The 25916-nt window shown below is 44.2% G+C and overlaps 1 protein-coding gene across 8 annotated transcripts in view; it reads left to right on the forward strand.

Moving 5' to 3' along the window:
* gphnb (gephyrin b) overlaps positions 1 to 25916 on the forward strand; it is an 83327-nt gene that overhangs the window by 12857 nt on the left and 44554 nt on the right. For all 8 annotated transcript variants that reach the window (XM_046373703.1, XM_046373704.1, XM_046373706.1 and 5 more), the window contains exons 2-5: positions 12426 to 12504; positions 20950 to 21007; positions 21119 to 21211; positions 25772 to 25866. In XM_046373703.1, coding sequence (XP_046229659.1) covers positions 12426 to 12504; positions 20950 to 21007; positions 21119 to 21211; positions 25772 to 25866 — 325 coding nt within the window. The remainder of the gene's footprint in view (positions 1 to 12425; positions 12505 to 20949; positions 21008 to 21118; positions 21212 to 25771; positions 25867 to 25916) is intronic.

A 25916-nucleotide genomic window follows, 5' to 3' on the forward strand; every position in this document is an offset into this window, starting at 1 on the left:
GCAGGCTTCCTTCTGCTCCAACATACAGAGCCTGGGCTCACGTGGTGGTGTCGGACTGACGTAGATGTATTTTAAACAGCCGAATCGGAGCCAAACACCCACCACCAAAGAAGAAAAGGGAGAGGAGCAGGAACTCCTCCCTTCGCCAAACTCAGAACCTCAGCTGCCATTAGCTTTGAGAAGACGGAGAAGCTTCCAACTGATTGTGTGTGTGTGCGTGTGTGTGAGCTCTGACAGTGGGAAGCTGCAATGTAATTGCTGACACTGTCCAGAGGATTGAATGTAATGAAGGTAGCTGCTTACAGGCTGCTTCATTAGTACAGCCAGGCCCAGGGCACTCCCTGTGTGTGTGTGTGTGTGTGTGTGTGTGTGTGGGCATGGAGAAGTCTGTGTCCTGGGAAATAAGGGGAGTCGAATGTTTCACGCGTACACACGCACACTCATACACACGTGCTTTACTGCCCACCCACTCACACATTAACAAACACATCAACAAGCAGGGGATGCGTGTGTAACATGTTGATTGTAACTTTTATCCATAGGAGTTCATATCTTTGTGTTTGCGACCTCAAGTGTGTCTTTCCCAACAAAGGCTGCACTTCATAAAACATTACAGACATAACAAAGAAATACTTCCCCTAAAAGGCCCTTTTCTCATTTCTCATCTGAATGTACTGGGTAGAATAGACAAAGGGATGTTGATGTGCAACTTATTTTCATCATTCAGATGATTATTTGTAAAGATAATTTATTCATTTGTTGGTGTTTGGGTGTTGTCTTCAGTTTGCTTTTGTTCAGTCAGCAGTTCACAGCACAAAGGCACAGCATTGAAGTCACAGTTATATTAGTTGTTTGGCCTCTGCTTCATTTATGCTTCACAGTCACTTTCATTCAACTGCTGTTTGGCTGTCGTCTCACTGGTAACCTCATATTTATGTGGCTATTAACTTGACAGTCTGCAAAGTTTTGGTGACAAAGATTTCATTTTCAGGTTATGTTTGTGGGGCGACACGGTGGTGCAGTGGTTAGCGCTGTTGCCTAAGATGGTTCCAGGTTCGAATCCTGGTCTGGGCTCTTCTATGTGGAGTTTGCATGTTCTCCCTGTGCCTGCGTGGGTATTTTCCACAATACCAAAAACATGCACATTAGGTTAATTGGCTACTCTACATTGCCCCTAGGTGTGAGCGTGTGGTTGTTTGTTTTTGTGTGTTGGCCCTGCGATTGACTGGCGACCAGTCCAGGGTGAACCCCGCCTCTCGTCCGTAGTCAGCTGGGATAGGCTCCAACCCCCCCACGACCCTGATGGATAAGCGGTATAGAAAATGGATGAATGGGTTATGTTTGTTAAGAAGGATTATTTATCTCAGCGGAATCCTTGTTGCTACTTGAGCGTTGCTAGAAAGAGGGTTGACTTTTGAGAGTTCATTTTGAACCTGATAAATATGTTCATTTCCGACACGAAACAGATGAAGGAGTTGTTGGAGTTGTCACTCTTAACATTCAGCAAGCAGTTGCAGGAAGTTCCTTCTCTTAACATTGTTTGAGTGCTGCAGAGCTCCACTTTGCTTTGTTCTACTGATTTCACGATGATTGTCGGCACAATATGCTAAAGCCACAGCTGTGCTGATCAGGCTTTTGTCTTGCATTTTGAGAAGCATGGCTGGCATGAAATGGGATTTGTGGACATGGAATTGGGGCTGGTCATGAGGAGGGCAGCCGGTGGACCAGACGATGATGAAGCTGCCATCATGGCCACGAGGGAACTCTGTGGAGATGCAGTTTAGATTAACTTTCCACTTAGTGAGGAATGTGTCACTTACAATATTGTAGCATCTCCTGTCTTAGAAATCAGCTTGACAGCTGCACATCTTGAGAAGTGTTGTCCCAGTCAGGGTTGGGATTGAGGATGTGCATTTCATCAAGTGGTTCTTCTGGTCAGCTTCAATGTTACCCTTATCTTTGATCAGAAATCTGCCTTTGTCTGTCCCTCCCTCTGCCTCTTTTCATCCCTCTTTTCCTTCCCTTGACTCAGAGATCACAGAAAAGCAGGGAGAACATTAGGCGTCCTCTATGTAGACCAATCAATACCTGATCTCATTAGGCCTCAGCACATACGTTTCACTACAGCCCCTAAAAGCCAACAGATAAAGAGCCCCATTGCTAATGTTAGCCAATAGTTATCCATTTCAGAGACCATCCACTTTCCAGCCCTTCTGTCTTAAGTCATATTGAGCACAGTGGAATGAATGAGCTTTCCATGCAGATTCAACCAGCTTGTCCAAAGATGCAAACCGGAATGAGCAGCTAAGCCGTGGTGGTGCTGTTGCAGCCATGGGTTTCCCTGCATCAGCAGCTTGCAACGATGAAGGAGTAGGAGGAGGTGGAAGAAAGAAGAGGAGGAGAAGAAGAGATGAAGGGATGTAGAGACAGAAGGGGAGGAGGGAAAGCTTCTAACGGGAGGTATCAGAAATGTGGAGCTATATTGATGCCAATGTAAGCACATTTCTATTGAAATCAATAGAGCTACTCTGAGCTCATTTTGGCTTCTAACGAGAACGGTACCTGGCTCCCTAATATAGCAGCCACAGATAACACACACAGAGGGAGCTGAGTTGGGAACAAAAAAGATTATAATGCCCCAGTTAGGTGTGAATTCATTGATTTATTTGTATTTCTGTCAATCTGTAATGATATTACCTTTGTTGTTTTTACATCTGTCGTTTATATTCTATGCTAATTTAAGAGTCAGTTCACACAACTGAAACAAAATCTGGCCACACAGGCAGTTTGGGGGGGTTTTTTTGGCTCAAATTTTGAGATATATTTCTTTAAAATTTCTGCTTCTAATCAGAGACACTTTTTCTTTGCAGTGGGCTCCAATAGCTGGTTTCATTTTGGATATATTTCCCAGTTACCAAAAGCAGATTCAATGAGCTCTGACACAAACAAGTGCCTCCTCGAACCTCTTATCTCTTTTCTTAAAACATGTAGGGACATTGCATCTGCTCTAACTCATTGATGTTATTTTAAAATGGGGCTTTAGCTTATTTTATGGTTAATGTGCTCTCTGCAAGCTGGCATAAGTACTCACCCAAAGATTGTTTGTGAGTGTGAAGACATGTCACTCTGTATCTCCATTCCACGACCATGAGTGGAATGTGTGTTTTGTAGTTCGTCAACTACACCGAACGAGTAGTGAATCTTCTGTCAAGAACTGATCACGTCACATCAAATACAGGAGAGTATTTGTGTTAAACTTTTGTGCACGTGGTATTAGTATTTTAAGCTTCTCAACTTAATAGTTGCGCGTTGTCATAGCCGTTACTTGGAGCAGGTAGCTCCAAAGGTCTAGTGTGGTGTAGAAGTGTCACACGCATTTAATCGAGATGCAGCTCCTCTCAGTTCTGCTGAAAGCTACATTTCATTGAGAGAATTCAGGTTTTGGAGATCAGGTTTGGGAACTAGTTTGTATTTGAGAAATGCCATCAAACCACAGCCCTAATAGTTGTGGAGATTTTAAGTGCATTTTTTTTTACAAACTTGAGAATCCCAAGCAAAATTAAATTGATCCTTATTGTATTAGGGAGGTTGTAGAAATTTCACATACATGTTTCAGACAAATATAACCAGAAGCATTTGTGTGACTTAGTACTGTTGACCATTAGAAAAAAAATCATTTTTTGTAATTTGCGTAAACGGATTCTTTTATGTTTTTGTACATGCCAGCAAGTTACTGCATATCCTGTGTCTATTCTCTATGTAGCCAGGTGGCTTACATGCATCCATAATGGATTTGTAGCATCATCCTATGTGTCACCTTTTATAAAAAGGCAATCAAATAGTCAAATGCTACTTTTGTTTTGTCTCTCTTACACTGACACATATTTCAGTTTACATCTGTAGCTTTTATAGTAAACTACACTGGTTGAATGACTGCTCTCTCTCTCATTGCATATACAATACACACACGCTCATGTGCTCAAAAACCACACATTTAGTTTGTGTATATGTGTGTGTAAACAGCTGTTGGAAATGCCGCAGAGAGATGGCTCGCCGTGAGCCCTCTGCCATCAAAATGTCACGCTACCTGGGGGAAAAAGGCTGTGATACCTCATCCACCCACAGCCACGCACCTGCCTACCCTTCACGTACGCACACATGCACACTCCTGCCTGGCTATATGGTAATGCCACACCGCGCCGCAGACACATTCATCACGCCTGTTGTCATTAGAAACAAGCCTCATTATACTCACGGCCTGTGATTTATGATTAATATTTGCAAGGGGTGTGGCAGATCATCAAGCCCCTCCAATCCATTGATTTCGCTGAAGAAGAAAAATAGAGGAGGGCAAGAAGATGGTTGCTTTTGAGCGGAAAATGTGTGTGTTTCGGTGGGGGGGATGATGTTGAAGCTGCAGGGGCATTCCGGCCACGGCTTGGGAAATGAGATGAAGGCGAAGGGAAGAAGAAAGAGGAGTGTAGGGTGCTGTATTCAAGGTCCCTGTATTCCCTGGTGCTGTAAATTGTCTCTGGAACTTTTCTCTGTGGCTTCATTAGTAAGTGTCTTTTCAATATTTATGGCTGTGTTAATAAAACATCAATACGAGAGGCCTTTGTGTGGAGAGCTGCAGGCAGTTGGGTGCTGCAGTCTCGGGCTTTTCACTGATATTTGGATGATACAGAGAGGTTCAGGTGAGTGCTATGCAGAGTGTGAGAAGCGACCGAGAGTGGGCTGACTGGGGTAGATCACAAAAAAGCAGACGGTGGGTCGTTTTCGGACTTGCATCGCATCACAAGAGAAATTTAATTCATATCTGGCGAAAACAAAACACTCTGTTTTGATTTTCGGTGTTTGTTTTTGTGATGGTGGTGGTTTGCTGACTAAGTGTTCTGGTTGGCCTCTTATGTTTTGTTTTTTTATTATTCTAGTGGAAAATGACAAAAGGGGCTGGGGTGAATACTCAGGGTCAGTAAAGTCTTTCTTCCTCTTTCAATGACTTTGGGCCTCAGTTCTTCGAGTAACTAGTTGGGGTTTTTTTGATTGAGTATAAAATGTCAAAACTAGATGCTAGTACCCAAGGTGGCAGCTTAAATTGCTTGTCTTGTCTGACCAACAGGCCAAATCCAAAGATACTCCATTAGTAATAATATAAAGCCAAGAAAACCAGTAAATCTGTGTGTCTCATTACCACTGCTGAGGCGTCCTTGAGTTGACCCCAAACCGCTTCATAAAGCTTCTCACTAGTCAACAGACCAGAATTGTTGAACTGGCCAGTAGGCGTGAAAGTGTCCTGAAAAAAACAATTTTTCCCTCAGGACCAGTCAATGTCTCTTGTTAATTGACTTTAATGATTAATCAATTATTTTACATAGTTGTCAATTACTTTTCCGTCACTTCAGCTAGTGATTCGAGTAATCATTCACACACTGTGATGTACATACATTTTCCCAATATGGATCGAAAGGCCCATTAAAGCCTGAGCTGTTATAGCTCGTACTACTGCTTGTTTTCTGTGTCTGCAGTCAATAAGTTGTAAAGGCAGTATGTACAGTTTTGACTACCATTTTTATTGACGTGACCACCAACTCCACCTACCTGATTAACTGCAACATTGAGATAACAGCTATCTCAATTCTGCGCTCACTGCAATATTAATACATGATACACAAGATGTGAGCAAAGGCCCATGATCAGATACTGTTATCCTGATGACATATTAAGATACAGGTTGCATGTTTTTATCAGGTTTAAATGGGGTTTTAATGTTTCTGTCTTACATTTTTCACATCAGTATGTCCATCTGTCTGTACATTCAAATTATGAGTCCCCTTCCCACTTTTGCCCAAGTTGATATCTGCCCTGTGAACAGCAAAGTGCCTGGATGGTGAAAATAAATCTGTATCACAATGAACAGGGAGGGACTCAGCGCTCGGGTGAAGTCTCTGTGTCCCTGCTTGATTGGTCTCCTGTCTTTCCTCCCCTTTTTCTCAGATTCCTCTTCTTTTGTTCACTTGCTTTCCCGCCTGTGTGTGTCTTATTCATTTCTCTGCAAACCTCTTCTCACAGCCTCCATCCACTCTCTTTCCTCTCCTGCTCTTTTGCTTGAGCCCTCCCTCTTTGCTTTCGGAGTATTCCCACCGCTGCTTCCCTCTCTCTTCTATGTTCCTCCGCCTCTCGTCCGGTGTGAATTGCTCTCTTAATCCTGTCAGGGTTAGGCTCCAGCTCACCCTCCTTCATCTCCACATGTCCATGCTACCACCTCTCCTCCTCCTGCTTTACTCGGCCTGGGATGGAGCTGCCTCTCTCTCCTCTCCAGGGAGGCAGGGATGGAGGGAGGGAGAGTTGGTGGAGCCGGGGCCAGGGATGGGTCCGGCCTGCCAGCCTGGGACACAGCTGTGAGGAACAGAGCTGTCTCTACCTCTCTGTCTTTCTGTCTCTGCACATCTGGTGCGTGGGGGGGACTGGGCCATGTTGTGCCGTGTTGTTTTGTCCTTGGCTCAGCATGGTTACCGGATTTTGGCCTGGCTACGCTGGAGTAGGTTTGGATTTGAGATGCGGATCGGCCCACTGCTGTACCCACACAGATGAGCCAGGCTCCTTTGGTGTAGTAAGCGATGGTTATTAAGCCGATAGAGTAATTATTAGCTGCGGTATTAGCGTGGGCCCAGTGTATTTTTTGGGCAGTTTCCTTCGGTGGTGTTCTTCAATGGCTGGCTCGGCAGTAGCAGGTGGAGTGTCGCACTCCTTCCATTATGTAACTCTACCCCAATTTAGATCTGACTTCAAATAAATGAAAATCAAGCCGCTGGTTGGCTCCTTTCCCCGCGGATATAAATAGCATTTTCAAATCTTATCTAGAAACACTGTTGTAGAGGGGAGAGGCTTTGAAATGCAGCCCGACGATTAGGATCCCATTGTTCCGCTCCACACCCCCTCCATTCTCCCGGCTGCTTACAGTAAGCCTGAGGATCTGTGTGTATGTGCCTGAGTGTGTAGCCCTGCACATGTGTACGCATTCATCTGCATCACACTGTGATAGAGATAGTGGCTAATGGTAAGATAGCATGTGCATGTGCGTGGTGTCGTAGGTTTGAGAGTTTGTGAGTAATTGCTGTATGTGTGTGTGTGTGTTGCTGCTGGGTGTGTCTTTGATGATGGATGCTGTGCTTCTGCTGCTTACCCCACTGCTCCTCTCAGAATTAACAAGGTTGCTAAGATACAGTGGGCTTATATTAGATTAGGTTATCTGCTGTTATTGCTGTTACTATATTTTACCCAGCACCGTGAAGCCTTTATTAATTTGGAAATTTACCCTGCCATGGAATGAAGATGCTGGTATTTGTGCGCCACTGCTCCTCTCCTGTCCTCTCCTCTCCTCTTCTGGCTAGGCGAGGGTTGTAGTGCTGAAAGCCCCCAAGTCAGATGTCTACCCCACCCAATTACAATCTGGAGGCGGGTCCATACCTCTATTCATCATTAAGCCCATTTAATCCAGGGCCTGGGGCCCTGTGTTTCCATTTGACACAGAACAAGCCAGTAAAATAGGAGACAGGAGGCATGATATCACTTTGGTCGAGGCTTATTGGTGTGCAGAGGTGTTGTCCCTCCCACCAGCAGATGTCAGCCCAATCCAGTGTTTGACCTCCATAGTAGCTTCTCCAGGGCTGGAGGGCCATTGGCACTGCTGTTAGCGGATAAAGAACAGAAAACAATAGAGATGCCAAGTGAGCTGCTCATACATAGACGGTGATGCTCTGCTACCCCTCCACTGGATTTGCACATTTTCCTGCATATATATAGATCATAACTTTTTTTTTGGACAAAATTAATTGCTGGTAAAGAACGTTGAAATGTGTTAATGCATAGTTGACAGCACATTCATTTCTTATGTAGAACTTAATAGATGTCTGTCTTTTCCTTTCAAAGCAGGAAAACACAGTGCCCTAATGATAGATAAGCACTGTCATAATCGAAGTGGACGCAGACTTTGGCACGAGCGCACCTCTCGTCATTCCATCTTGCACTGTGACTTGTAGCACACGTGTAAAACTCCTGATCCGTGGCAAGGTGTCCAAGGTTTTGTATGTGCATAGGTGTGTTTATGTGCCTGGAAAAAGAACTGCCCGTGTCTGTTGTGTGACATTTGTCCGTGTGTGTGTACACACACACACATGCACACTCGCTGTGGGTGAGCTGTGTCTTTGACGTGTGCGTGTGAGAGTGTGAGGACCTGCTATAAGGGAAAACCCCATTAGTGTGGGTTCCCAGGGAGATAATGAGTGCTGACTGCTTTATGTCCTGGAAATGATTGAGTGGAACATAGTAGCAGTTTATGAATCCACTTCATTTGTGGCTAACAGACTGACAGCACATAGCCTGCTAGCTTGCAAAGCTACTGTATCACAGACGGACAGCACCTCTCCTGCATGCTGGCTTTACCTGTAGTCCAAACTTAGTCTACTTGCTGACCTTGACAACATCTGTCCTACACATTCCTCATGTTTAGGCTGATTGACTGACAAAATTAAGAATGTTTGAAAACTGAAGTGCCTAAACAATTTTGCTTAATCTTTATAATTTGATTGACAGTCACATGTGGTTTGGAAGAGAAAGTAACCCAGTTTACCAGAGCATTTGTGAGGTCAGACCCTGATGTTGGACCAAAAGGCCTGACTCACAGTCTCAGTTCATCCCAAAGGTGTTGGATGGGGTTGAGGTCAGGACTCTGTGTGGGCCAGTCAAGTTCTTCCACACCAAACTCATCCAAACATGTCTTTAGTCATGTAGTCAAACAGATGTAGTAGACTGGATGAGTTAGCCTTCCCATACCACAGAAAGGCCTAGCCTGCTAGCTAATCGAGCTACCTGTAGTTCGATTAATTATAACATCTGGCCTATTCACAACAGTATCATTTGTGCTTGATATTAGATGTGTGTTACAAAACAGGACTTCTCTATTTGGTTGTGCAGTGCAGACCACTTGTTTTACATTTTATTACCACCAGAAGAGCCAGAGCAGGAATACCTTTACAAAATAACTTTTCTGTATCTACCTCCTGTTTTTTCCCTATTAAGTGATTATTCCGTCTCTGTTTTTCCCCTCATTTTTACTCGATATTGGCAATTTGTTCCTCCCTGATCAGTTCTCTTCTCTTTGGCCTCTTGATGTCGTCCCCTGTGTCCTGATCTCTCCCGCTCTTCTTTGGTTATTGATTCATCCTTTAAGAGTGTGTCTGAGTGTATGTATTTATGCGTACACGTCAAAGTCCCATGTGTGAATGGTGACGCCCTGCGTAATGTTTCTAAAGCTCAGGCCTCCTGCTCTCCTGCCACTGCTGCAGCCCGGGGACATCCAGCGTACAGCACACACACACACACACACACACACACACACACACACACACACACAGGTGGAGGCAAATATGAGATGATAGGAGTCAACATAGGCATAGGCAACACAAAATATTGACAGATTATTAAGATTACGCAGATGCCCATATTGATAATATAAAATATAACATAAAATAACTGTTTCTACCCTGCTTTTGCAATGATTATTTTAATGCTTATCAATAATTAAGCAATAGAAATTGTTAATATTCTGAGAGTGTTTATTCTTGACCTTGGAAACACTAGTTTGACCAAGAACACTTAACTCCAGATCCACTCACTAGCTTCTTCTGGAGCTTTCAACCACATCTCATTAATATCCAACACATACAAAATAAGGCATACTGAAACAAGAGAGTGCTATCAATGTCAGGAATGTCAGAAAATTAAACACACTGGATTGAATTAAAATTACACTGAGGAGATGTGAGCTTTTACGTGTCTTTAAATGTTTGACCGCAGACACATGCGCGTATGAAGCAGTCTCGGCTCAGACAGCTGTCTGTCCGGCCTTATCCGTCTCTCTTCGAGTGGTTGTCCAGCCGTGTAGAAGCACTGACCTTTAGCTCGCTGTGTGATGTATGTGCCATGGGGAGCAGCGCCCTTGTGGGTGGGACTGGGTCACTGCATCACCACTCGCTATGACCCATTACTGCAGCGGCTGCTCAAGGATTAGGACGGATGGAAGCAAAGCTAAGTGGAGACATCTCTTGCAGTGATTAAATCCCTGGTTTGTTCTGCACGACGGGGTTCAGAACGGACACCAGAAACAAAGCTTTACCTGGTGAAAGGTCTGTGGGCGGAGCTCAGAGGTGGGCGGGAGCAGTTTCATGAAATCTTACGCACCTTTTCCCCGTTCCTCTCACTCATCTTTCTCCATCCTCCTTCCTTCTTCCCCCTTCCCTTCCCCTGTCTTCAGCTCTTGCACAGGATCACATTAATATTCCTTTGACGCCCGTTTCAACTGCAGCCAGATCTCCCTCTCCTCCCTCTCTTTCACCCACCCTCCTTCGCTCCATCTTTGCCCCCCCACCCACTCCATTTCTCCCTCTTGTTTTCCGATTCTTTTGCACTCCTTTGTTTTGTCGAAGGGATCGCATTCCCACCATTGCTACAAACTGATGCTGCAGGGAAGGGCAGTTTTATTACCTTCAGTTAGGAGTTCCCCTTGTTGCACACATGCACACTAACACGGATGCGCGTACACACACGCACACACACACACAGGGGTGGTGGGTACAGATGCCTTTGACAGAGCATGTTGATTGGTTCAGAATGGTTGCTGCCTCTTGTAGGAGAGTGGAACGGCTATTTTTAGATCAAGGGGTAGCTGGGAGAGAAAGACTGAGGAGGGGTGTGTGTGTGTGTGTGTGTGTGCGTGTGTGTGTGTGTTTTCATGTAAGGAATACTGCAGTCTTGAAGGAAGTTCCCTCTTCACACACATATACACGCAAACACACATGCACTTATGCAGCAGTGCCCCTCCAAAGCCAGAGTGGTGTGTATTCCATGTGCTCGCTCGGCTTTTCTCTCCCCCGTCAACCTTTTTCTCTCTCGCTAACCCCCCCCCCCCCACACACACACACACACACCACACACACACACACACACAGTCTTTCTGTCTCTCTTGTTTGTCCCTCTCTTTCTCTCTTTCTGAGCTGGCTCAGTGTGCAAATGTCAGCAGTCTCCCATTTATTTGTCAGAGCCCAGAGCTACGTCCTGCACCCTCTGTTTACCTCTGTCTCCACAGCACTGCCCCATCCGCACTGCCTCTCTCGCCATCACCCACCTCCCCCTTTTCTTTACAACCCCCCCATCCTACATCCTTTTCATCCCCTCTTCTCCACCTCAATTCCCCGTTTTCCCCACCAACATCCTGCCAGCTCTGTTGCAATCGTTTCCTTCACACCCCCACCCCTGCCTTGCCATCCCACTTCCATATTTTACACCATTCTTGCTTCACCCATCCGCTCAGCCTACCCTTCCTCCGCCCCTCCTCTCGTTCATGGATCATGGCACTTCTTTGGAGTAACATCATGACATTTCCAGTCTTGTCTACCACTAGCGCATTGAGTTTATTTGGATTAAATTCACTACACCACCGCTGTCACCCAAACCCTCGTGTGGGGATTCGGTTTGTGTCTATTTTAAGACACAAGCGTGTCCATTCACGTTTGGCCCCCATCAGATCACAAAACACCTTGTCCTTCTCCTCATCCTCCTCGTCTCTCTCTCTCTTTATCCTCGCTTTGTTTAGTTGTTTTTTCATTTTCCTGTTCGCCTTTCTCCTTGTCTCACTCTATCCGTCACTCTATTCGTCTGTGATCGCCGTGATGACTCATTTGGCTCGCACCTGCTCTGCGGTCGTGGGGCCGCCGTGCTCTCGTAAGGAGAAGGTGTGGCTTCACATGAGCTCAGTGTCGTCCAAAAGCATGCAGGGTGGAAGCGGCGGGCGGGACGTCAGCGTTTGCTTTACACACATTTACACACACCTTATTTAATTTGCAACATTATTCGGAAGAAATTGATGCAGAAGACAATGTAACGCTTACACCAGACATAATAATTTATATACAGACACACCTGTCAAGTAGGACTGCAACAAGTGGGACCTTTGATTGGAGTGTCTTGGATGTTGTTCATCCAATTTTCTTCATCTGTTCAAAGAAAGACAGTATTGATGTATTTTCTCATTTTCTTCATCTGAAGATCACTTCAAGCTCCCACTTTTAATAACATGTTGCTATCAATGACACAGTTCAGACAATTAGAACAATAGTAATGACTGTTAGTGAGTGAGGTAGAATAAAGGAATTTTAGAGAGATAAAATGTTACTTTCTCTCTCTCTTTTTGCATATACTAATACCTTTTCTTTGGATTGACTCACATTTATAGGAAAGAATCATTTACTGATTGGATAGTGCCACTGGTGTAACTCGTGCAATTTGTGCTGAAGGCCCTCATGCATTTAATTTGAGATTGCTTATCATTTTGTGGCTAATTTAATTTTCTCCTGTCTCTTCCCGTCCAGTGAGTGACAGCTGTTTTCGAAACCTTGCAGAGGACCGCAGTGGCCTCAACCTCAAAGATCTCGTCCATGATCCCTCGCTGTGAGTATTTGCCTTTTTATGACGAATTCAAGTACAGAAAAAACGGACTAAAACGTCAAGCAACGCCTTCCTTTATTCATATATACACAAGTCCTCTAACTAACCTTAAATCCACCACATTATGAACGATGCACAGGCTCTCTGCATGAGTGTGTGTGTGCGTGTGGAAGCCATCCTCTTTTTGTGCGAGTGTAACTAAGAAACTAAAAATATCTCTTCAACACAACATGTCGGGGCTCTGTGTCGCCCTATGGAGAGAAATTCCCAGCATGCATGGCAACAACAAAAGAGCCGCAGCACTCTTCTGTTTAAGGATGACGTGTGGTAGCTGCAAGAAGTCATTATTTGCTCAAAGAAGTAAAAGGAGGCGAAATCAACAATTGTTCCCATAAACAGGGATGTGATCAGTAACAGAAGGGCATTAAACGCACATGGGAAAACAATCATGACTGAACTTGTGTGCCTTGGGTGTGCTTTGAACTAAGTGTATATCCAAACAAACCAAAATCTTTGGTTTGTAAAAGCAAGCATCCACTATTACATCAGAACTTCATGGGATTGCTAAACGTCTCATTGCAAAAACACAGGCGCTAACTGGCTGTTGTGACCACCTGCACTCAAATATTTTGGCTGCGGGGATTTGCGCCCGTTCAGCCACGAGAGCGTTAGTTAAGTTTGTTACTGATGTAAGGCCTGGTTCACTATTCTATGTTGTCCCAAAAGTAGGATTCAGTGCTGTGTAGGTCAGAGCTCTGAGCAAGTCGACCAGCCAGCCAGCCAGTCAGTCAGCCAGGTTTTTCCTCACCCAATTGGGAGAGTCTCTGCTTTACAGAACTCACTTTGCACATTGGAGCGTTGTCATCTTAAGACAGGAAAGAAAAAATATCTCCAAACTGTTGCCACAAAGTTGGAACTACGCTGTTTTTGTAAAATTTTACATCAAGTGTCCCAGTGAAAACAGCTCCACCAGTGTCCACGTATTTTTGGCCCTCTAATGTATACTGAATATCCATCCATCCATTTTCTATACCGCTTATCCGTCAGGGTCGTGGGGGGGCTGGAGCCTATCCCAGCTGACTACGGGCGAGAGGCGGGGTTCACCCTGGACTGGTCGCCAGTCAATCGCAGGGCCGACACACAAAGACAGACAACCACACACTCACACACTCACACCTAGGGTCAATGTAGAGTAGCCAGTTAACCTAATGTGCGTGTTTTTGGGACTGTGGGAGGAAGCCGGAGAACCCGGAGAAAACCCACGCAGGCACAGGGAGAACATGCTGTATCCTGAATATTTCAAATAAACAAACAAGGCTATGTTTATCTCAGATTTGACGTCACTGATCAATAGCAGTCTTTTTCTGTCATTGCACATATTCCACACATCTTTGTCTTTTCAAATGCTGCCTCAGCCTGTGACTCAAACCGCTACGAACTGCCACCCCAACATGCAGCCTCAGACATGCTTCTCCAGACATCCCAGTCATTCTCCACACAGCCATTGATTTGCTGGAGCCACCCTGCCCCTTTGTCACAGTATTACACCAGTCAATATCACTGGAGTGTCTGTCACCCCCCCCCCCCCCCCCCCCCCCCCCCAGCTGTGGGACCCTGGACTGATCCATGCTTGTCATATCCTTTACGGTATGTTTACTTAGAGGCTGATGTGTAATGTACGTGTCGAGTCTGTGTGACACAGAGAGGATGAGGCTTGTGCCATGTCATGTGCGTCATGCTAGACGGAGCACCAGCGTGTGATTAGATGCATGCTTATTTGTACAGTATGCACATTAAGGGGAAAAATCATTAGTTGTGTATGGGTTGGTGCACACATGCCATTTATGCGTGTGTGTTAAATATTAAATAATTTTTTAAAAGAATCTGTTTAGATTACTGTGTCTGGCTGGCAGGGCTGTGGCTCTCATTCAGTTTCTTTCTCGAGCTAACGTTGCTTAAACTGTGTTTGTTTAAACTTGTGTGCAGCACTGATGAACTGAGTTGATATTACGATGTTGTTTGACTGCCTGTGGATGGTGCACAACCACCCTGTTACTATTATGTGTTCTTAAAGTGCTCTTAAAATCCAAGTAATTACTATTACTACTAATTATTATTGTCTATATAAGTGAACTTAGAGTTATTACGACACCAATTCCAGGAAACATTGGGAAGCTGCTAACACAACAAGTTCAAATGTTGACCCCAAAAAGAAAATTCTCATTTCTCCACAAAATATCGTGTTTGAAAAGTCTGAAAAGTCTCCTTCTGAGGGTGTCCAGCAAAATCTGGCCAGCACTGACATCAAGTAAGTTTTTTAAGCTTGTGAATAACACTGTAACACTGAATAACACTAACACTTTTTTTTTTTACACATATAGTATAGTTTTGCTGGTGTCTACATTTCTCCACTCTGTATTTGTACTGCATACTACGGTGCAATGTCAAATACTATTTTTAATGCAGGTACTTGCAAATAATTCCGGTTAAACACTTCAGAAGAAAATAATTGACAATGTATTTCATTTTTTTCCTTACAGTATTGGTTCATGGCAATTAAAGCACCATTAACAGGTTTAATGTTCATGTTTCAGCATTTCAGACATATTTGGTCTTGTTCCAGTACTGACAGAGACAAGAACGTTGCGTCTCAGTAGTATTTAAATGTCATTTTTAGGAGGGCTGTGCTCTGTAAAGAAAACTGTGCTTTTGTTTGTAAGAGTGCAACAAAAAAACTTAGTGAGGTATTTTATTTGGGGTGTTTTTAGTATAAAACAGTCTTAGTTTTATCACTCTGACATTGTGATGACAAATCCTAATCTCTACCCTTGTTTGGGTTTAGGAGTAATAAACTGAAATAAAAAGAGGTGGAGTTATATAATTAAATATCTGGATAAAAGTCAGGGAAAAGTTCTACATGAACGGCCTCCTAAAGGGCTTTGGATTCCACTTTAATGTCACCATTATAAAAGTTAGGAACTGCCGATGTTTCCGGTGGCTTCAATCAACTTATTTTAAATTGTGCACTTTCCCGATGCAGAAAATGTTCATGGAATAAAATGCAATCAGCTGCTTCATGAAGAAATGTGATTAGCTGTTGACAGCTCATAAAAGGTTCAGCTGTGGCCAGTTTTGGTGGGCAAGCTTGCTGATGCAAGACTTACTAGCTCCTTTCTGGGAAATAAATGGATTTGTGGATAGTGGATGTTGTTGCTCAGCGTGAATACAGAGTCAGGAGCCCTGTGGTCCACTCAGTCCTCCAGAAAGGCACTTTGCATGAAGGCGTTGTGTACCACTTAGCTGGGAGGGTTGATCTCACATTGAACAGGTTGTATTTAAACATGTAGAATGAACAGTCACACAGTCAGTGTTAGCATCCCTGTCCGCTCTGCTGTGTCGCGGTGACGGTAGCCGACAGTAGCTCTGGCTGACTTCTCCAGGCCCTGAGATCCTCCGTGCCATGTTAATCCACGCCACACCACGAGTCAGCGGCTCCATCAGGTTGACCAGCCGGAACGCCGCGCCCTCAATGTGCCACTGCTGCTGTGACAGAGATGCATAGACAGAAACGGGGCGGCAGGACACATAATATAAACTGTAATCGCAGGCACACACACAGACGTTGGCACATACAATCAATCAGTCTGCACAGTTTGGCATTCAGGAGCATCCAGAGGTGTGTCAGGTGGAGAGAAAAACGATATGTGGCCAAAAAAGAGAAACAGAGGGAGGTTAAACAAATGATACCCAGACTCAAGGACACACAGATGAGACAGGGACAGGATGTGTGTGTGTGTGTGTGTGTGGATGTGGGTATCCTATGTGTGTGAATTAGGTTTTTGCATGCATCTTTACCTTTCCAGTGTGAGCAAGTGCCCTTCTTTAGATTCGTATTCTTTTACTTGTCACAGGTGTGTGTGTGTGTGTGTGTGTGTGTTTGTGTCTGACGGTGTTTATGTTTATGTGTTGAGCCGACTCTGCTTTTGTGCCCTCCGGCGACTTGTGTTGCAACAACCTTTGTCAATTTTACAAATTGTCACGGCTAAGAATAGCCAGAAGTCAATCAGATGTGTGACAGTAGGCCCAATTTCACATTCAGGAGACAGTCAGAGGACAAGGACACACACACACACACATACACAAGCCTGCTGGAGAAGCATCATAATAACTATTATGTTATTATGATAATACTCATACAGTGATTAATGCAAAGCAATAGCGTCACCATCCAAATGCAGTTCAGTACGTGATTACAATCACGTTGATAAAGCTGCTGTAATCAATATTTTAATATTAACGATGGATCAAATCAAAAGCTGTCACTCACGTAGTGACGAACACACGAAAAGAGAATCGTCACCAAACTCTGCAGTCCTTCTGCTCTGCGGAGCGTTTTGGCTTCATTCAGGTCATACCTGCGTCAAACAAAACTACAAGATCAATCAAGGATGGCATCTTTTTGTGTTAAACTCCACCTTTTTCGTACTTCCTGCAGGTCAAAACAAGCATATTTGTGATATGTGACTGAGTTATATGACTGTGAAAATTGACAAAACAATGCATACACAAACAAAGCATGTGAGCGGTGCTCATTTGGCCATAGATCACCGCGTTGTTTAAACACATGAAGTCTGTTTGATATGTGGTGAGGCCGGGATGGTTTAGTCACAGAAAATGAAACGGGAGACGGAACTGTCAGGAATGGCAGATCTTAACCAGCGTGACATTTATTCTGTAAATAGATAGAACGCTTGTGGTGTGGAGTGGTCTGCAGAATATTTTAGTGTGTGTGTGTGTGTGCTTCTTAGGCGTTGTGCATGTTGTTTAGTGGCTGTGAGTGGAATCATGAGAGTGGAACCCCTTGCTGAGCACTCAGAGCTCTCATCACGGTAGGGGTTTGAAGAGGTGGGCTAGTCCACTCCTCCTCCTCCTCCTCCTCCTCTTCTTCCTCCTCCTCCTCCTTCTCCTCCATCCTTCCCTCTATCAGCTAACATGTTGAGAGGTGACCCCTTGAGAGCTTTCCTGCATATGGACGAACCAACAACTCGGCTGTAATGGGCTCAGCTCCACGCTACCACTGGGGGTGTGGAGATGGCCGAGGCTCTGCTCTCCTCTCCTCTCCTCCCTGGACAGAGTGAGAGCAGGAAAGCAACAGAAAGAAAGAGGGAGTGAGATTGAGTGCCTTGTACAAAGAGCTTGTATTATTAATGAAATCACCCTGGCAGATGGGTCTTATCTTGGAAGTGTCCCACAACCACCGAGATTTGCAGCTGGTTCACATGCATACACACACGTGCTTTTCCCTCTCTCGAGTTAAGTGTGCCCCCGACAGTCTAACACTCCCTTTTCTTGCTCTTTTCACTCTCTCTGTCTCTCTCTCCCTTCCTCTTTCTCTCTCATCCGGTCTCTTTCTCTCTCTTTATCGTCCTCTCTGTGCTCGTCTTTTATTCATAGAAAGATTTGGCCGAGGCATCCAGGCTTTCAGGCCAAAAAAAACTACTGCCCCACGCACACACACACACACACACACACACACACACATACACAGCCCTCTCACATCTCAATGCCTGCCTGCCCCACTCTTCTCCCTTCCACTGTTTCCTCTGCCCACATCAGGATTTGTCCACACCTCAAGCAAAAAGCCTTTATTCCAGGCTGAATACCTCCGGCCTGCAGTTTGAAGAAGAGCTTTATATGTCATAACCCCCTGCAGTAGAAAGTGACGGAGATGGGTGTTGGTGTTGGAGATTAAAACATTGCAGGTGTCTTTTCCTTCCGATGGGCTTCCCTCAGTTCACAGCAAAGAAGCACATTTAGGCACAGACTCATACGGATACTCATATGCATCCATATCTGTACACGCATGCATACCCAATCTATATATACATACATCTACACAAACACGTGCACGTACACATGCATTTTACAGTACATGCACATATACAGATACTGCACATGTGCTTCTATGTATTTGTGTGTGTGTGTGTATGAGCACATATATGTGTGTGTGTATACGTTTGTGTTTGAGTGGCAGGTTCACTTTCTTTATTTAAGTAGATCCACATACACTATATAGACAAATGTATTGGGACACCTGACCATTAAATCTACAATGACATGGCATTCTAAACACATAGTCAGCTTTTCAGCTATAACAGTTTCCACTCTTCTAAAGGCTTTACAGAATATTGTTTCTGTGGGAACTTTTGCCCATTCATGCAGTAGAGCATTTGTGAGGTCAGACACTGATGTTGGACCAAAAGGTCTGGCTCACAGTCTCTGCTCCAGTTCATCCCAAAGGTGTTGGATGGGGTTGAGGTCAGGACTCTGTGTGGGCCAGTCAAGTTCTTCCACACCAAACTCATCCAACCATGTCTTTATGGAGCTTTGCTTGGTGCACTGGGGCAGAGTCATGCTGGAATAGAAAAGGGCCTTCAACAAACTGTTGCCACAAAGCTGGAAGCATAGCATTGTCCAAAATGTCTTGGTATGCTGAAGCATTAAGATTTCCCTTCACTGGAAGCTGAGCCCAACCCCTGAAAAACAGCTCCATCCCAATACTTTTGTCTATATAGTGTGCATCTACAAGCTTGCTGTGCACCTCCATATACAAGTACACCTTTATATATATATAAATACTGCAGGTGTTGTTTACTGCATAAGAGTGCTCACATTTTTTGACATGGGCATACATGTACACATGAATACACACATCACATCATACCTATTTTGTGCAACATGCAGCTACGTGCATGTACTCCACTCAAAAATGTCCAGTCAACAACATACTGTTGGCTTCCCACAGAAATGGCATCCCCGATAGTTACAAAAAACACACACAGAAACGCAAACATTCACTGGCATGCGCAAACTCTCACACACTCTCTCACAATGAACAACACGGCAACTAGAGGCTTCAGGCAGGAGGGGTTGCCTAGGAAACGGTGGGAAGGAACCCTAGTTATTTGTGTTGAGCATATTTTCATTTTGGCTGAAACAGAGAGGCATAAAAACCCCAGGAGAGGGAGAGAGGTGATTTGTCCTGACAGCTCCTTTACTCTCCTGAGGTGTAACACTGACACACACACACACACACACAAACACACAAACGGGAGGATGCACATGCATGAACACAGTCATACACACACAGACATATACAGAGATGCCCCCTCCACCCCCCACCCCCACCGTCCCCAAACACATCAAGAGAAGCAAATCACTTGTCAGCAGTGTGTGTGTGTGTGTGTGTGTGCGTGTAGATATAGTGTGTGGGTGCACAAGTTTGTGGATGTTGCGAGTGCAGTGTTTCATGAAAAAGTACTTCTTAAATGATTCTTTCTGACTTCCTGACAGCTTCCCTCCGAGTTTCATGCTTCATCTCCATGCATGCTTGCTGCAGTATTTTGGTGTCGTCTTGCTTGGCGTGTCTCTCTGCCGCCGCGTTGCACAGTTTGAAAAACTGAACAAAGCCCAAGGTTTTGGTGGATGGTGCTTCCAGGGTGCGAAATTTATTCTTTGTAGCTCGGTGAATGTGAAGAGTGAGAGTTTCCCTGTGGATTAAAACCATCTGAAAAGACAGGGGGGAAAAAAAAACCCACAGTGGATGTTTTAATGTTCACAGAGTTCATGGGTATTTGTCTGAGGGAGAGTATCATGGCGTTTAAGTGGCTGACGCGGAGGGGAAACATGATGCAGTAGTCTCCCAAAAATAGCGCTTCTTAAAAAAAAGGAAAGGGTTACATAAGGGGTGTCTGTGCAGAGCCTTCACCTTGAGCCTGGGGTTGTTCTTTTTTGGGGTGTCGTACCCCGTCTGGCCACACGAGGTCACTATGGATCGCTGTTGAGCAGCCGCAGGAGCAGCGGCTGCTCTGTCCTTGTCAGAGCTCCCTCTTCAGTGGGCCATCCTGTGGAAAATCCTTCCAGGAGGCAACGTTCAAGGGCGTTTTCTCTCTCTCTCCTCCTGACTCGCTCTTAAATTTCAATGCCTCTCTTCATCTTCGAAGTCTTCTTGTCATCTGATCTCTTTTCCCTCCGTCAGTTCTTCTTTTCAGGCCTGCATTTTCTTAAATGACAGAAATAGAATTACTTTTAAGTTCTTGTTTGCTGTGAGACCAGAAGCTGACAATACACACACATATATATATATATATATATATGAGCTTTGTGGCGCTCGTCTGGAATTTGGGTCTTTTTCAGTGGTTTATTTTCTGGTTTGTTGCTCTGAGAAAGGTTGCGGTGAGATCACAGTATCCCCAGATGTGCTACTTAACTTGCTGATCCGGTTGATACTGACACCTTCCACGGCTCCCTAGCTGACCTTTTTGACCTCTCTGTAAAAGGATGGCAAAACAAACAATTTTATGTTATCAGTGAAGTATCTTACCTTGTATAGGTATTGAACATATTACTGACGGTACCTGTAATCTAATGACTTTCTTCCTCTATCAGGTTGGGGGGTATGATCTCGGCCTACAAGATAGTGCCAGATGAGATAGATGAAATCAAGGTATGTAATCTTTAAATCTGTTCGTTTGTCTGCAGCTTTTGTCTGCATATGTACAGTGTTTGTGCTGAAGTTTCTAAATGATCATGTGTTTGTGTGTATGTGAACCAACAGGAGACTCTTGTGGACTGGTGCGATGAAAAGGAACTTAACCTTATCCTAACCACCGGAGGCACCGGCTTCGCCCCGAGAGACGTCACACCCGAGGTGCGTTTACAGCCGCTCTCTCCATGAGCGTTATGTTTCGTTTATTTGAAATTTTAAAAACTCTGACTGAAATTTGAGACCTACAGAACAGCAATGTGTGTCGCGTTTCAGTATCTGGCTCGACAGAGTGATAGTGAACAACGTCCAAAGTCACGTTTCATCGTCTGTGTTTTGCGAGTGTGCAGAACGGAAGGCTGCTGAAAGGTAGATTTCTCCCATCTCTGCTCTATTCAGCGAACTTCAGCTTGTTTTTGCTGATTGCACACGTGTGTGTTGCAGCACTGATTAACACACAGTGTAATTAGCTCCACGGTCACATGGGAAATAAAGAGGCAGAAGTTAGATCCTTATTGACTCACTTTTTTTTTTTTTTGAAAAAAGAAATATGGGATTGCAAAGCAAGCAATTCAGTGCTAATGGGTGGCAGGTGTCGGCATAGCAGTGCTGAGTGTTTCTACCACTAATAATAGATAAACTACAGCAGAGGCAGCCATAGTTCCACGCGGTGTCAGTTTTACTTTCATTTACTATCTCTGCAAGATTCAAAATTTGCGCAGCTTAACTGCTTGATTGGAATCAGATTAATTAAATGTTTCAGATTACAGTCACAGAGCGTTAAGTATGTACAGGCTGCTCTATTTTAACCAAGATGGATTATTTGTACCCCATGTTGTGTGCTATATTCTCATCATTATCTTTAGTTTGACACCTCACATGCCATCCTGATGTCATATTCAGTGATGGGGGAATAAGGTAGGATACAACTTTGTCTTCCAGTTACGTGAAACAAGCTCTTTTTGCAACCTTCACAAAGTGATTTAATGCTGCTGTGGTCACACACGCTTGTTTTTCTTGATATTGTTGGTCACCGTCTTGGCTATCGCTGGTTTCATTTAAGAAAACTTGGAGACAGACATAGAGAGTAAATGAGAGTTTTAAAGTGCGTGAAGACTTTCTGGAGCCAGTGTGTTTGCATACACATACTTGCATGTGTATAGTCAGGCTACTTTACTTCAAAGGCAGGACACCACCATTCATACATGCAAAATTCAGCCTTCTGTTTTTATCTTTACCCATCTCATCACTGTTAAAGTGCACAGTGGTGTGTGAACCGTTCAGATGAGAACCGTTCTTGTTTACACTGCTGTACTTCTTTTACATGCTCTCAGTCAACCTCTGTCTCTTTCACACACACACACACACACACACATGCACACACACACACACACGTTGGCAGGGGATGAGCAGTGGTTCTCAGCAGTCTCATTGGCTCTCACCAATCATGGTGGACAGCAACCTTCCTGGAAGAGGGAAGACATGCAGACACTGTAGTGGCTGATAAAACCTGCTATCTGATTCGACCCTGTATGCAGGAGACAGTGATATGTCTCCGCCTGTCTCTGTGTGTTTGACGGTTGTACAAGGCACGTTTGACCGTCTTCTGTTTCGGCTGAGAGCAGGACATCAGTAACAGATTACATTTAGTAGCTTTCAAGCTCTTCGTATAGGGAATATAAATGTTGCTCTAACATGAACTTCCTTATTTTTCTATTACAGTAAGTACTACGTGTTGCTGTATTTTACATGGCGTCCATTAACATATTCGACAAACCATATCTCAGCTGTCTGGAGACTAAATAATCCTTATCTGACCCGTGTCCTCTGCATCTATATTAGCAATCAATATTGATTTAGCCTTACAAATCAATATGGAGGTGTGTCTTTTCTTGATCAGCATTCGTAAGTTTAGCTCTGAATGATTCTGTCCGGTTGTCTTCATCATCTGGGATATCCTTACACACAAACCAGCAGGGATACGTTTTGCTTTTCAGCGGCGATGGTTTTGCCAGTTTCACTCTTTTTGGACGGATGTAACCAGCTCAAAAATAATCCAGTTACCTTTTATTAACATCTTAAGCTTTTGCAGAAGCCTGTTTGTTGTCCTGTTTTATTGCTGCAAAAACGAAGGCGTAAAAATACTGTGTTGCATGTAAAAGAACAAGACAGAATGATGCCAGATTGTCAAAAGTAAAAGTACTCATTGTGTGTACTCAAATGATATCACTTTAACATTGCAGCTGTAAAATTTGAGGAATTTGTTTTACTTTAGTCACTGCTGGGGATCTTGTGAATTCATTAAAGCTTGTTAATTTAATTATATAATTTATTTGCTGGTTGTATTTTGTGTCATTAATCAGGAATGTCATTAGGAACATAGTATATGAAGTATATAAATAGTGCAATAGCTGTCTCTGAGCTGTCATGGAGTAGAAGTATGAAGAAAGTGGGAATACTGAAGTACAGGTGCCTCATAACTGTACTTCAGTGCAGTACACATGTACCGTTTTGTGTGCATGACTGCAGCCGATGTTTTGTTGTTAAGTAGATGTTACAGTGGACTGCATCACACGTGGGAGCTGAATCGGCGTCGTCCATAACTGCTGTCTGCATTGCTGTGTAAAATCTTCTTCATGTCAGGTCAGATTGATTTTCAGACAGGTTTTTACTCTGCCAATATTTGCTTTGGTTAGACATTAAAGCTGGTGAAAGCTAGGCTTTCTCTTCCTGCTAGTCGCCGTCTAAAGGTTGTGTTCGTAATTGATTACTTTCCTCATGCAAGTACGTTCATTTGTGGTGATTAGCCAATGGCACAAGACGCATGGAGGTCGGATAGGAAATATCTGCTCCAGTATTAAACCAGAGAAATGAGAAAATAAATTTCCTTGCATGCGATGGATCAGAACCCTGCCGGCGGTACCTGAATATCTGTGTAAACAACCCTTCAGTTAGCCTCCACACAATGACGGCAAAAGCTCGTTCAGTGTTTTTTCCTGCATGAGGTTGCATGCAGTATTTCCCTCCCTTTGAATGCCTGTTGAATCAAACAAACAAATCCTTCTCTTCTTACAATCAGTTACTATGTATGATGTATGATGAGGCAGAAATCCAGCCTCCCCCCTCCCTCATGGGCCCCTCACTTCCTCCCTTTTCCTCCTCGGTCCCTCCCACACGCACCCCCCCGCCTCCTTTCCTCCCCTCCCTCTGTCTCTCCTCCTCTCCTGGGTCCAAGCCCACGATGCTCATCAGTGGCTCCTCTCTCTTTGAAGTCTTTTCTCCCCCCTCTCCCTCGCTAATGGTGCGTTTGAAGTGTCACTCAACTCAAGGGCACCCAACACACACGGCTGGTGGAGAAGACACTATCTCCTCTGCTATCTTATCTGTCAAGAGCGAGACGCATCTACCGCAGCCCCGTCGAATATGTGCATGGATGGCCAAATTTCTAAAACCACCACCTCTGGAAAACACATGTATCCCTACTGGTTTTAATGAAATAAAATCCCATCTGACTGACTGAAAATACCCATGAAAACTCATAGTCAACATAACCACACAAACACAAACTGTTTAATTGCAGACTGACACAGGAAAAAAAAAGACACGTTTCTGCATTGAATCAATCCTGATTGCTTCATGTGGGACGTACTGTAGATGGGCAGGAGGAGGCAGGAGGAGGCAGGAGGAGGCAGGAGGAGGCAGGAGGAGGCAGGTCGGATAAGGATTTTTCAGCCTTCAGACAGTTGAGATGTGGATCGTGCGAGAGAGATTGTAAATCAATACTGGAAGGGCAGACCAGATGTTTTGAGTGAAGACATGCAGTGAGGAGGTTGTTGTAAAAGTGTGGAATGATTATCAGCATTTCCTGACTGTTAAAGCTTCACTTCTTTATCTAGCGCTTCAACAAGGTTTTTTTTTTTTTTAATGAGGCAGTATCCTTTAGTGTTACATGTTCCTGTAATGTTGCTGCTGTTGGTGGTTCTTAAAGGTCCTTTCTGTACAAAAGAAAGAAACAAAATTTAAGAATGTTACTCTTATAACCCTGTTTTCTTTATTATATGCTGCTGGACTAAATTGAATGTCCTGCTTTTCTTTTTATTATGTTGATATTTTAGTGTCACAACTTTAGTCAACTTTGTGATAGTTTAGAAAAAGTTAAGCTTCAACGCCTTTATTTCGTCTTAATCTCCAAATTGCTCTCGTTTAATTCTAGCGGCGTAATGGAGAGACCTCAAAAGAAAGTTTAAATGCAGCTCTCTGAAATCACAGACAGCCTGTTTAACGGTGTCATCTGCTCCCATCTGCTCTGTGTTTTTGTAGTAAAAATCCTCTGAGTGACTGCGTCAGAGGTAGCGTGGGAATAACCTGCCCTGCAGTTCCCTTCATCCAAAACGTAGGATAACTTTTATTTCATTGCAATTTCGCAAGTAAAACCAGGGTCTGTCAACAAACGTAAGACTAAATGGCACCACAGGTTGGCAGATTTAAGGCCCTGTTACTTTGGGAAGGATGGATTTTTCTGTGTTCATGTCATTACAGTAGCTTTTCTAAGCATTATATAAACCCCTTCCTCAGAGTATTTTTAGATCAAATGGCTGCCCGAAACTAATCTGCGGCAGTAAACTCTGCAGCACTTGTGTAAATCGTTTCATAAATACTTAAGATGGACACATGCTTCGTTAGACTGTGATCGCACTAATGACCCTGTTCTTAATGTCTCTCCAGGCCACTAAGGAGGTGATAGAGCGTGAGGCTCCGGGGATGTCGCTCGCGATGCTGATGGGATCCCTCAATGTCACACCGCTAGGCATGCTCTCCAGGTTAGTCACACACTCTCACATGAGACACAGCCAAAACCGTGCCTGCTTTA

Source organism: Scatophagus argus, chromosome 19 (assembly GCF_020382885.2).
Source record: "Scatophagus argus isolate fScaArg1 chromosome 19, fScaArg1.pri, whole genome shotgun sequence".
Taxonomy (NCBI): Eukaryota; Metazoa; Chordata; class Actinopteri; family Scatophagidae; genus Scatophagus; species Scatophagus argus.